General features: G+C 44.1%; 1 protein-coding gene across 3 annotated transcripts in view; it reads right to left on the reverse strand.

Annotated features, from left to right (window-relative positions):
• USP28 (ubiquitin specific peptidase 28) overlaps positions 1-12,718 on the reverse strand; it is a 156,003-nt gene that overhangs the window by 86,644 nt on the left and 56,641 nt on the right. For all 3 annotated transcript variants that reach the window (XM_068240790.1, XM_068240791.1, XM_068240792.1), the window contains exons 9-12: positions 12,543-12,616; positions 11,442-11,518; positions 10,537-10,685; positions 3,565-3,692 (exon numbers count right to left, since the gene is read on the reverse strand). In XM_068240790.1, the coding sequence (XP_068096891.1) occupies positions 3,565-3,692; positions 10,537-10,685; positions 11,442-11,518; positions 12,543-12,616 (428 nt within the window). The remainder of the gene's footprint in view (positions 1-3,564; positions 3,693-10,536; positions 10,686-11,441; positions 11,519-12,542; positions 12,617-12,718) is intronic.

Raw genomic sequence — 12,718 nt, forward strand, 5'->3', positions numbered from 1 at the left:
CCGACTGAGTCGGCGGACTGCCACGCGTACGTTTGCACGCATTCCCGCCTGGGGGAAGCTATCGCAGACATTAACACTTACATTTTTACACGTTACAGGTGCAACGCATAAAAATTTACACGTTGCACCTGTAATGCATAAAAATGTGCGTGTTAATGTCACGATAGCTTTCTGCACCAGCAGGAATGCGTGCAAAGGTACGCGTGGCAGCCCGCCCACAGAGTCAGCAAAAACAAAACTAGCTGGTGGCAGGGGACCGAAGGAGCCATGAGTGACAGCACAGGCACAGGACGGCTGCAGGGGACAGATAGATGCCAGGTGAAAATGTTTTTCTTAGAGTTAAGGTTCCCTTTAACATCTAAATGTACGTACACACCTGTGACTAATGTCGCCCATCGGGGATCAGAACCAGATCCTCTTGAGCGGCACCGCTGGGCTGGGATGCAAAGATGTATGTCAGCTGGCGACATACAGTGTTGCTTTGCAGGGAGACGACAGAGGGAGCGGCGCCACACTGGAGAGAAATGAGAATATTGGAATTGGCTGGGTGAATCGTTTGCGTTTCGTGGGTCGAGGCTGCAGTACACACGTCTGATTATCAGCTGAGGAGGTAGTCATTGGCGTAATCTTGAATCAGGCATGTGTTCGAGGCTTAAAACACTATGGAATACTATACAGTTTGGTCATTTTAGATTAAAAGCGGATCCAAGATGAAAAACTAACTATAGCAAGTAAATTGTCTATATATCCTATCTAAAGTTTAGATGGTTTACACAGTAACTCTAGCTGCAAGCAGCTTCAACAGTATAGGATTATTTCTTCCTGTGATCAAATGAGAGCAGCCATATTCTGCTTGCCATCATTACACAGGCAAGCTGCTCTGCATCTCCACCCCTCAGTCTATGAAAACTCCACTCCCTCTCTTTCCCTCTATGCCCCCTTGCCTTTGAAATCTCAGCAGATCCCGGCTCGTAACGCCTCCTCCTCCAGGAGAAGCCTCTGCCTCCCAGACTGAGCTCCCATGAGCACTTGCCAAATGGGACTCAGAATGCCTAGGTGCTGGAGGAGCTTTGGTTGTGGCTTTAGTTTATAGGGAATTAGGGCATTAAAACAAAAGTATTTGGCTTGAGGAATGCCCTATAAAATATATGCAAGGAGCACAATTATGAAATGTGTAAACGTTTATCTCAGATCCACTTTAACACCATACTGCATGAAAAACTTGTGACTAATCGGTTGTGAAATCTATGTGAACAGATAGCATCTGTAAATTTTTCCAACGTTTATGGAATGGGTGTTACCCAACTTGCATTGCGTACATATAGCAAGTTGCTTATATAACAAGTGTTATGCTGTCTGTGTACGTAAAAGATTCTGCAGCAAAGTTTTCAACCATAAAGGTGCCCATTAACGATACAATTCTCTAGCCGATCGGCCACCAGATTCGATCAACCGGATTCAATCGAACAAAACATACATTCACTACCCACTGACAGAAGCAAAGCTGCTATACTAATTCGATCAGATTGATGGAATCGATCCATTATTCAGATAGATTCCATCAATCTGATGGAATTGGACAGCAGCTTTCCTTCCCATTAGTGGGACTAAACATATGTTTCCGATTCGATCTTACGAATGAATATCCTCCCACTCCATAAAGGACTTAATTTTTTTTTTTTTTTTTTAGATACCCCATGGTTTTATTTTATATTTATACATGTACAAAGCAGATCAAATGATTTGTTGTCTCTGTTCAGTGGCAGCCTTTTAACCACCAGGCGTCGGCAGGTCGAAGTGGTGTTACCATGGTTCGAGCGGCCGTTCCATGTCCGTTCATGGAGGGTGTCTCCGTGAACAGCCTGCGAGCCTCTGATCGAGGCTTGCAGGCCAATTGTAAACACGTGGGGAAGAAATCCCCACTGTTTACATCATACGGCGCTGCTGCGCAGCAGTGCCGTAAAGAAGATCAGCGATCCCCGGCCTCTGATTGGCCGGGGATCGCCGGCATCTGATAGGCTGAAGCCTGTCAGAGGCAGCGCAGGACGGATCTCTCTCCGTCCTGCGCCGCCCAGGGGAAGGAGGGGAGGGAGGCTGCAAATCGCTGCGGAGGGGGGCTTTGAGGAGCCCCCCCTCCCCCCAGCTACCCACATAGTGCCGGCGGTGATCAGACCCCCCCAGCAGGACATCCCCCTAGTGGGGAAAAAGAAGGGGGGGTGGTGTCTGGTCGCCCTGGCTGTTTGCTGATCTGTGCTGTGGGCTGGAGAGCCCACGCTGCACAGATCAGCGCAAAACCCCTGGCCCTTAAGTGGTTAAAGTGACACTGTAGCAGCAAAAAAAAAAAAAAAAAAAAAAAACACACCTCAAACTTATGATATACTATAATGAATTGCATGTGTACAAATAATTCATAGCACATTAGTAGCAATGAAAAACATGTCATTTTCAGTTCTATGGCTTTTTTTTTATAACATTGCATCATTCTCTAAGAGTTGTGGTTTACAAAACTATACTCTGCACTTTAAACTATGAAACAGAGCAGTAAAGTTCAAAGGGTCATACAGCTCTGCAGCAAAACAATGAGAGACAGGTTGAGATAAGCGCTTCAAGAGGAGCACTACTCTCTGACTGAATTAATCTAAGCTCAGATAAGCTCTTTTGCATAGATAAAAACTGAAGCTCTTCCTGTACTGGAAACAATATGAGACTCATATCTGTGCTAATGTTCTATTTCTTAGCTGAAATACACATACAAATCATACAAGTTTATTTTCACTTCAGATTCCCTTTATTCCCTTTAAACGTCCCTAAATGAAAATACATGAACTATTGACCTTTTTCTATCTACCCCTGCTCTCAGTTGTAGTCTGCCTGTAAAACTTTTATGGCTGCAATTTGCTTATCAGTGATTTTTATTATATTCCCACCTAAGAACCAAAAAGACAGAAGCTGTCACTTCCATGCCAAAAATGACGCTCAGGTCTGGTCGCGGCTTGATGACGTCATCAAGTCGGGACCCAGCGTAGACGTCAAACGGAGCAGAGATGCCGGCCAGAGCAGAGGGGGGCGTTGATCGTCGCTGGAACAGCAGAGAGGCGAGTGGATCCTCTTCTTTTCCCCCCCTGCTGCCGCCGCTGTCAAAGTGATCACTGCGATCTGACGGCGATCGTAGTGATCACGTGATCGGAAGCAATACGCAATGGCTGCTGATCACTGAGGGGGAGATGCCAGCTGTCATGACAGCTTAATCTCCCCTCTCGGGTGCGCATGATCGCGTCGGGACGGTTCTTTAGCGCGGACGTTGAATCAACATCCAGTCAGAACGGTAGCTCCACCTGCTGGACGTTGATTCAACGTACCTGATCCGCAAGTGGTTAATGTTTTGTGTCGTACATACACGTTTATCTCATCGTGTTACCTCAGGTACACTGTAACGGAGATGCAGTGTGTACTACAATCATGTGGTGTTACAGGGTAACCTCTGTGACAGTCAAATGAGGTGTATTTTGTGACTGAGCAACTGTGCAAGCAATAGGGAAACTTAGCGGTTAAAATGGGCCTTACCTGTCCATGTAAATAATCTCAGGGAATTCAAGTTTATTGTGGATCTTTTCCGGCTGACCTAAAGACTGGTTATATTCAAATCGAGAAAGTTCAAATGTCAGGACTGGAGGAAGTTTTGTAAACCATCGCTGTGTGAGAAATAAGGACAAATGAAAGGGAAAATATAAGCAAAAGAATGTAAAACCATTGAAATTAATGCTATTAGACAAATCTATTTGATAATTTCCAACCGGTCCAATCATATTGCGTTAGATTTTACAATAGATTTTGGGTACTTGAAGAGAACCCGAGGCAGGGTTCTGGGAATGAAATCCCCATACAGAGGCTGGGTCTGTCTATAGAGCCCGGCCTCTGTTGCTATATAGATCGCTCCTAAGCCCCCCGCGCTCTGCAATACCCCATAACTTACAGTCTCACTGTGCGGCTGTGTTTACCTCTCCTCTGTCAGTCTCGGCTGCTCCCCCGCCTCCTGCATCGCTCCGGTCCCCGCCCGCGTCCCTTCCCTCCAATCAGCGGCGAGCGAAGGGACGTGGACCGGAGCGATGCAGGAGGCGGCGAGACTGACAGAGGTAAACAGCGCGCTCTGACAAGCTGCGTGTCAGCAGCACGACTGTTTTACGGGGGGGGGATTACAGAGCGCAGGGGGGCTTAGGGGGAATCTGAATAGCAACAGAGGCTGGGCTCTAAAGACAGACCCAGCCTCTGTATGGGGATTTTATTCTCAGAACCCCGCCTCGGGTTCTCTTTAAAGCAAAATCTATCGCAAGTTTGATTTGAAAATTTAGACTTCTACACACGATGCAATTTCTTATTAGATCTATCTAATATATCCGTCTATCTGATGGAAAATTGTATGGTGTGTACCTAGCATTAGAAAGATCAGTCTTTCAAACCTCCCTAACAAACCTCTGACAGATACATTCCTCAGTTTGCAAAGATTTTTATCTGATGAGCGTACTCAACTTAATGCTCTTATACTACATAGAGGTGGTAAAATTGGTCTTCGATCTTTCATTTTCCAAAGACTTATATCATGTGTGTACCTAGCTTAGGTACTTAAAATGATATTCCTTTTTTTCACCCACATGACTACATGCCAGTCTCTGCTCCATGTTCTGAGGAATTGGAAAGACTACACTTACCTTCGGTAAGCTCTGTTCCAGTAGTACAGGGGGCAGCACCCCTCCTCTGAGACTTGTCTCACCTCCCAATTCTGGACAGGAAGCTATTAAACAAATAAATGTGCATAATGGACAGCAGTACATGTATAAATACAAGCCACTCACAATGATTCCTCAGTAATAATAAAGATGACCCGGACTCACCATACAATGCTTGCAAAAAATTTTCTTAATAGTTTCCCACATAGGGTGGGAAGTAGGGGTGCTGTCCCCTGGACTACTGGAAAAGACCTTACCGAAGGTAAGTGTGGTCTTTCCCAGAACGTCCCTGGGACAGCACCCCTCCTCTGAGACGATAAACAAGATTCTCATTAGGGTGGGACCACTGCCTGTAGAACTTTTCTACCAAAGGCTAGATCACCACTTAATAAATTTAGTCTGTAATGCTTTACAAATGTATTTTGGCTGGACCAGGTAGCCGCTCTACAAATCTACTCGATGGAAGCTCCAGCCCTCTGTGCCCATGAGGTTGCGACACTTCTTGTAGAATGATCCTTGACACAAGTTGGCAGAACTTTACCCTGTGCTTGATATGCCACCAAAATAGCCTGTCTTATCCATCTAGCAATAGTTGGCTTTGACGCACGGAGCCCCCTATTCTTTCCAGCAAACAGTATGAACAAAGCATCTGTCTTCCTCCACGATTTAGATCTTTCCAAGTATCGAAGCAGACACCTTCTGACGTCCAGGGAATGAAGCTGTTTCTCTTTCTCATTAGACTGTTTCTCACAAAAGGGAGGGAAAAAAATATCTCCTGAGTTCTGTGAAAAGTTGAAACTACTTTTGGCAGAAAAGCAATATCTGGCCGTAAAGTAACCTTATCCTCTGAAATAATACAGTAGGGAGGCTTAATTGACAAGGCCTGTAACTCTCCTACCCTTCTTGCTGCAGTAATTGCAAGAAGAAATGCCATTTTCAAGGACAACAGTTTTTCCGAAATTTGATCAACTGGCTCAAAGAGAGGACCACACATGGCCTGTAAAACTATGTTTAGATCCCAAGATGGGGTTCTAGGAACCAACACTGGACGTAACCTCTTAATTGCCTAGAAAAAACGAAGAATGAACTCTTCCTGAGCTAGTCTTTCTAAAAAAAAAAACACTGATTGCTGCTGTTTGTACCTTTAATGTACTAATACTCAGTCCTTTTTCAAATCCTGCCTGCAAGAATTCTAAAACTGATGTTGATGAATGAACATTCATAGATCTCTCCAAACACCAGGTATTATAGATTCGCCAGGCCTTCTAATAGATTACTCTTGTCACTTTCTTTCGACTTTGAATCAAGGTTTCCGAAAGACCATCTGAAACCCCCTTAGATTTTAGAATGTTCCACTCAGGTTCCATGCAGAGAGATGCATCTGCTGAAGATTTGGATGAAAAGCTGGTCCCTGCTGCAATAGATCAGGACGTTGAGGCAAAAGCAATGGAGGACTGATCGATAACTTCTGTAATAGACTAAACCACGGTCTTTTGGCTAAAAGGGAACTATCAAAATTACTCGGGCCCTGTCTCGACAAATCTTGCTGAGAACCTTTGGAATCTGGGATAGAGGGGGAAATGCATACATTTGCCTGACCTCCCAATCTATCGAGAAGGCATCTATCGCCCATGGCTTGTCCTGGGGCCATAGGGAGCAAAAAAGTTGACACTTTGCATTGCTCTTCCTTGCAAATAGATCCACCTCTGGATGAGCCCATGCTATGCAGACCTCCTGGAAAACCTCCCAGTTCAGGGACCACTCGTCCTGCAATAGAGTCGATCTGCTTAGGTAATCCGCAAGATGATTGTTCACACCCCTCAGATGCACTGCTCTGATGGATTTTAAATTGCTTTCTGCCCACAACAGGATCTTTGATGTTTGATACCATAACAGGTGACTCTTTGTCCCTCCCTGCCGGTTGATGTATGCCACTACACTGGCGTTGTCTGACCGCACTAGAACATGACAGTGGCTGATGTAACTGTGAAAGTGAAGTAGACCCATCCATACTGCCTGCAACTCTCTGCTGTTTGATGATCTTCCTTTCATCAAAGTGGACCCTGAGCTGGTAGAGAGTCTATACGAGCTCCCCATCCCCAGGAGCTGGCATCCGTCATGATCTTTTCGACTGGAGAAAACCACTGTCGACCTGACGTACTGGATTCTGCCACCAGCTGAGAGCTGCCTTTACTCTGAACGGAATCGCTACTCTTTTTTCTAAGGATGTTATCTTTCTGTTCCAATTTTTTAGAATCCAATTTTGAAGTATTCTTGAATGGAGTTGTCCCCACTGGACTGCATGGAAGGAGGAGGTTAGAAGGCCTAGAATGGACATTGCCCTTAGTGTAATCGAACCTGTGGTCTGAAAAGAAAGAACAGCATTAAGGATAGCAGTTACCTTTCTCTGAGGCAAAAAACACTTTTTCATCAAAGGTGGAAATAACAAAACCTAAATATTCCATAGTCTGTTTAGGTTGAATAGATGATTTAGACCAGTTAATAAGCCATCCAAAAGATTGGAGCAACTCCAGGGCAAAATTAATCTGGACTCTGATGAAATCTACTGATTCTACCCAGAACAGATCATCCAGATAGGCTAACAAATTAATAGATTTTTTCCTCAAAACCGCTAAAACTTTAGACATGACCTTAGTGAACAACCAAGGAGCCGAGGCTAATCCAAAAGGTAGAGCGTTAAACTGGAAGTGCCTTACCTCTTCCTGAACGCTGATGGCAAACCTTAGGAACTGTTGAGACTGTGGGTCTATCGGGATGTGTAGATAGGCGTCTTTGAGATCCAATGATGCCAAGAAGCAATCCTTCTGTAATAGACTTATAACAGAATTGATATTGTCCATCCTGAATTTTCGGTATTTTACGGCCTTGTTCAGGCCCTTCAGATTGAGGATGAAGCGGAACTCCCCCTGGGGTTTCTTTACAAGAAAAACCGGTGAATAATATCCCTGACCCCTTTTGGCAAGATGGGACCTCCCTGATAACTTTTTTGTAGTAACGTAGTCACTTCCTTTTGTAATGCCACTGATTGGATTTCTGTTTTTGGTCTTTGATTTACCCAGAACCTTTACGGGGTTCTGGGCCAATGATTGTAGCCAATGATTTTGAGGAAGGAGGAACAAATGTTCATAAAAATGGGACAGTCTTCCCCCCCACCGGGATCCTGACGTCATTGTTTATTCTGCTGGGAGGTATGGGAAAAATTTGATTTGGCTTTTTGAGGCCTACTTGTCCCCCATCTTTTCCTAGAAGAAGTTTTGGGATCTTGCTCTGGTTTAGTGGAACGAAAGAAACGTTTAGGAGGAAAGGATTTTCTCTTTAAAGGAAAATTATTTTTAGCATCAGCAGTTCTTTCCAAAGTCTGCTCCAACTTGGAGCCAAAAAGAAATTCGCCTTCACAAGGTAAACTACATAATTTAGAGCGGGAAGAGTTATCTCCCTGCCAAGTCTTTACCCATATACCACGTCTAGCAGAGTTTACTAAAGCCGTGGTCCTGGCCGTTAATTTCACCGTATCATCTGCAGCATCAGTGAGATAATTGGTGGCATTGAACAGTTTAGGAAAGTCCTTCAATATATTTCTTCCCTAGGAACACCAGAAGCAATTTTGTCCTGTGTTTCCAACAACCAGAATTTGAAGGATCTCCCTACTGCTGTTAAAGCTACTGATGGCTTAAAAGTTAGTGATGAGGACTCCCATGCTCTTCTGAGGAGGTTGTCCGCCTTTTTGTCAATTGGATCCTTTAAATTTCCAAAATTCTCGAACTGTAAATCTGTTTTCTTCAATATCCTGGAAAAAGATGGATCTAGTTTGGGAGATGAACCCCAGAATTTCTGGTCTTCCGCACTAAACGGGTATCTACGATTTAAGGAACGAGGCCAAAAGGCTCTCTTTTCAGGTTCATCCCACTCCTTTCTAATCATATTTTTTAGAGAAGAATGAACTGGAATGAAACTGGACTGGGGATCCGACAAACCTTCGTACATCTGATCCAAGGGTGTCAAAGTCCTCTGTTCAACAGTAATACCCATAGCCGTATGCATATCAGATAACAAATCCTTAATTAGGTCCGGAGAAAAGGCAAACTTTTGCCCTTTGTCTGGTTTATCCGCTGTATCATCAGCCGAAATTTCCGCAAAGGAAGATATTTCACCACCCTCCTCAGAATTATCTGAACCCTCTGAATCTTCTCCCATCTTTCTCTTGGGAACAGGTAAGGAAAGTATAGGGATAGAGCCCCTGATTATTTGACGAAGTGCCCTCCATAGGGGAAGTGCCTTCCACAGGGGAAGTGTGCTCCTGAGGATCTGAAGTTACAGCTGATGAGGATGATGCTATAGCAGAATCTTTAATTTCTTTTATGGCTGAAGACATTTCTGAACGCATCCAACCCATTAAGTCTTTGAAAACCACTGGGGATTCATCCTTCACAATTCACAATTTTATCTGTACAATATTGACACAATTTCCTTGATGAAGGAGCAGATGATGATATATGATTGTTGCAGACTGGCTCTGAACCCTCTCTGGTGAGATATTGTTTTAAACTGCTTCTGCGGACTATGCTGTTTAAGTATACACTGAAGGGACTGATAGTTTCTTTCTTATCTATATATTGCAGCCTAAAGGCCCATACACACGTCGGATTTCCGCGGACAAGTCGTTCGAACGTCCCGTCGTTCGCCCGCTAAATCGGGTGTGTGTACAGACTGTCGTTCGCTTGATAAGAGTGAGTTTGAGCGATCCGCCCGGCGGATCGCTCAACCTCACTCTTATCAAGCGGACGACAGTCTGTACACACACCCAATTTAGCGGGCGAACGACGGGACGTTGAAACGACCAGTCGTTCGCGGAAATCCGACGTGTTTATGGGCCTTTAGGCTGCAATATATAGATAAGAAAGAAACTATCAGTCCCTTCAGTGTATACTTAAACAGCATAGTCCGCAGAAGCAGTTTAAAACAATATCTCACCAGAAAGGGTTCAGAGCCAGTCTCTGCAGATTGCAGTTAAGAAAGGCCTGCGGCGTCCTCCATGATCCACCAAACAGCATTGAGTCATGGACAAACAGAACTTTTTAAATCTTACCCTCCTCCTCAATTACCATCAGCTGCCTCTGTTCCCCTGCAGCCAATCGCCGTAATGATCACCGCCGCGGCCCTGAAATCAGGCCCGATCATGTGATTAGTCATGTGGGACGCCAGCACATGACGTCATCGCGCTTCCGCCGGAACTTCCGGTTAGCGCTCTGCCGTCCTTAAAACTTCCGCACTCTAAGGAGAAGCCTCCACCACGCTTGGCGCATAGCACACTGAGTCCCCTGCTCAGCCCTTCCTTGCCTGCCCCACGCGCTGCACCTGCCGCCTGACATGGGAGCACAGAGACTCCTCCATCACCTCTGTCCGGGACAGGAAAAACAACTGAGGAATCATTGTGAGTGGCTTGTATTTATACATGTACTGCTGTCCATTATGCAAATGTATTTGTTTAATAGCTTCCTGTCCAGAATTGGGAGGGGAGACAAGTCTCAGAGGATGGGTGCTATCCCAGGGACGTTCTGGGAAAGGATGTTGCCACACTTCTGCACAAGAAGTACAGGATGACAAAGTACATAACAGGTCCCAACTCTACCACTATTTTTCAAAACTAGTACTATCACAGTAATGCAGTACACAACTCAGCCTTAGTAGTCACTGTGTCCAGTTTAGCAGGTGGTTGCTTGAAATCTGAGTACAATTGAAAGAATTCAAATAAAATAGTTAAAAAAAAAAAAAAAAAAAAACACACACCAACCTCTTGCCTACACTGGATAGTTTGCCCAGTCCGAGAGATCTCAATTTCACCTTCCAACATCGCTGCTTCCAAGCACTCATTTAGGTTGTTAAAGCCATTTACCTGAAGGGGGTATTGTCCAAAAGTCTCAACATTGGAGAAGGTTTTACCTGTTGTGACAAAACAGTACCATGTCTGGGTGTACAATATTGACAATTCTGTTACTCGTCTCCCAAAACTTCATGACAAGTTTTATGAGCGGGGGTATGTATGTATCACTGAGTTGGACACACCATAAGCACTAATGCATACCAAAGTAAGTGAAAGTAACATTTTCTATACATAACTGAATAAGATATTACCATTTAGTTAAAGCCTAATAAACAATGGCTGGTTCACTTTCCCCTGCTTATATCATTTGGGAAACATGCTTGATTTGCTTGTCTTTTTAAACATTGTGTTGAGTTCATGGTCCATTGTATAAACCATTTAAATGGGCATCACAACTAGTGACGTCATGCTCGGAAAAAGCTCGCAATGGTATGCATGCTGAATGAGTCTCGATCTCCTCGTTAAGTCCTGGAAAATTCATCTTTCCAGACTTGGTGCCAAGCCTCCCCTCTTTTAGCTCCAAGCTACACAACCATTTATGAATCCACCAAGTCTGATCTCATCACTAAAGTTAAAATACTGAGATCTGTCACATAAAATAATCATTCAAGTATACAATAAAGCCAGTGTAGCCTTCAGCAGAAGGAGCCAACTGAAACTCATGAAAATGTATAATTAGGTCTAGGCATGAAATTATTAACCAATCGGGACTAGGTTTTTGGAAATTTAAGTCCGGATATACTTGATAAAGCATGAATAGAAAAGGATCATTTCCTTTTATTTACTTAAACCTAGTCATAGACTGTACAACGTACCTTCCAGATGTCCCTCAGTAAGAAATGTGCCATAGAAAAGCTGCACCATTGGGTTCTCAGACTTATCCCTTAAGTTTCTAGAGGAGGAATAAAAAAATTAAATAAACAAAACAAAAAAGACATGATAAAACAAAGTGTATACCCATCAGCTATACAGCACAGTGCCCAGTATCTGGTACCGGTGGGGATCGCCTGATGCCAGTAGAAAAGAATTCCCGCTGCACCAGACGGTTGAGTAGTAGTAGAAAATCCTCTATTCATGGTTCAGACATCACATAGTACAAGTAAAAGCTCACGCATGTAAGCGCCTCTGTAAGCTACGATTAAGGAGCCACATTCGCTCCGATACGCGTGAGCTTTTACCTGTACTATGTAATGTCGGAGCTATGAATAAAGGATTTTCTACTACTACTCAACCATATGGTGCAGCGGGAATTCTTTTCTACTGTGATCTGGATATGGCATTTGGTTTTCCTGCTCCCACCTGGCTATACACTGAGTGCAGCAGCCTTGTCTATATCTTTGATGATGCCGGATATCTTGCTTGCTGGTTGCTTGAGTAACCAGCCAAAATAGTGCAAACCTCCCCACATAGGTCCTTACTGAGGCTTCAGTGATGCGTAGCAGCCTTCCTGTACCTCCCCGCAGGCTCCACAGTGCACAGAAGCCAGAGTGTCAGCTGACCCGCATTGTAGCATGTGACACACCTGCTTCCGTACATAGATGCCAGAAGCTGCTAGGAGCCCATGAGGCAGTACTGGGAGACTGCCAGAGATTGCTGGAGGCTCGATAAGTATTTTACAACCTGCCAGCATGCACAGAAAGCCCTCTAAAAGGGGTCCCAGTTATCCCTCAGGCATGCCGGTTAGTTGCCTGAATTCTGGATAACAAGGACTCTGCTGTATTTGGTTGTGTTTTCGATTACGCTAGTTATAAAACGTACAATCAAATCTCCAACAGAACTACAAATACACTATTCCTAACAACTAGGCAAAAATAAATTAAATTACTATGCCTATTGTAAAAGCTGTATTACTATACACATTGTAAAAACTGTTGTATATCACACACACTTGAAATTTCAAATCACAGATAACTCACTCTCCATATACAGTTTGTTGGAAAGCGTCTTCCAGCCAATCCAGCAGCTTGTGGGTAAATTCACAGACATCTTGCTATTAGGCAGAAATGCAGAATAGGTATCAGACATAAAAAGCCATAGTACAACAATACTTTATTGCATTACTTATTTCCCATGAAAGTGTACCTGAGCGCAA

This window comes from Hyperolius riggenbachi, chromosome 6 (assembly GCF_040937935.1).
Source record: "Hyperolius riggenbachi isolate aHypRig1 chromosome 6, aHypRig1.pri, whole genome shotgun sequence".
Classification (NCBI taxonomy): domain Eukaryota; kingdom Metazoa; phylum Chordata; class Amphibia; order Anura; family Hyperoliidae; genus Hyperolius; species Hyperolius riggenbachi.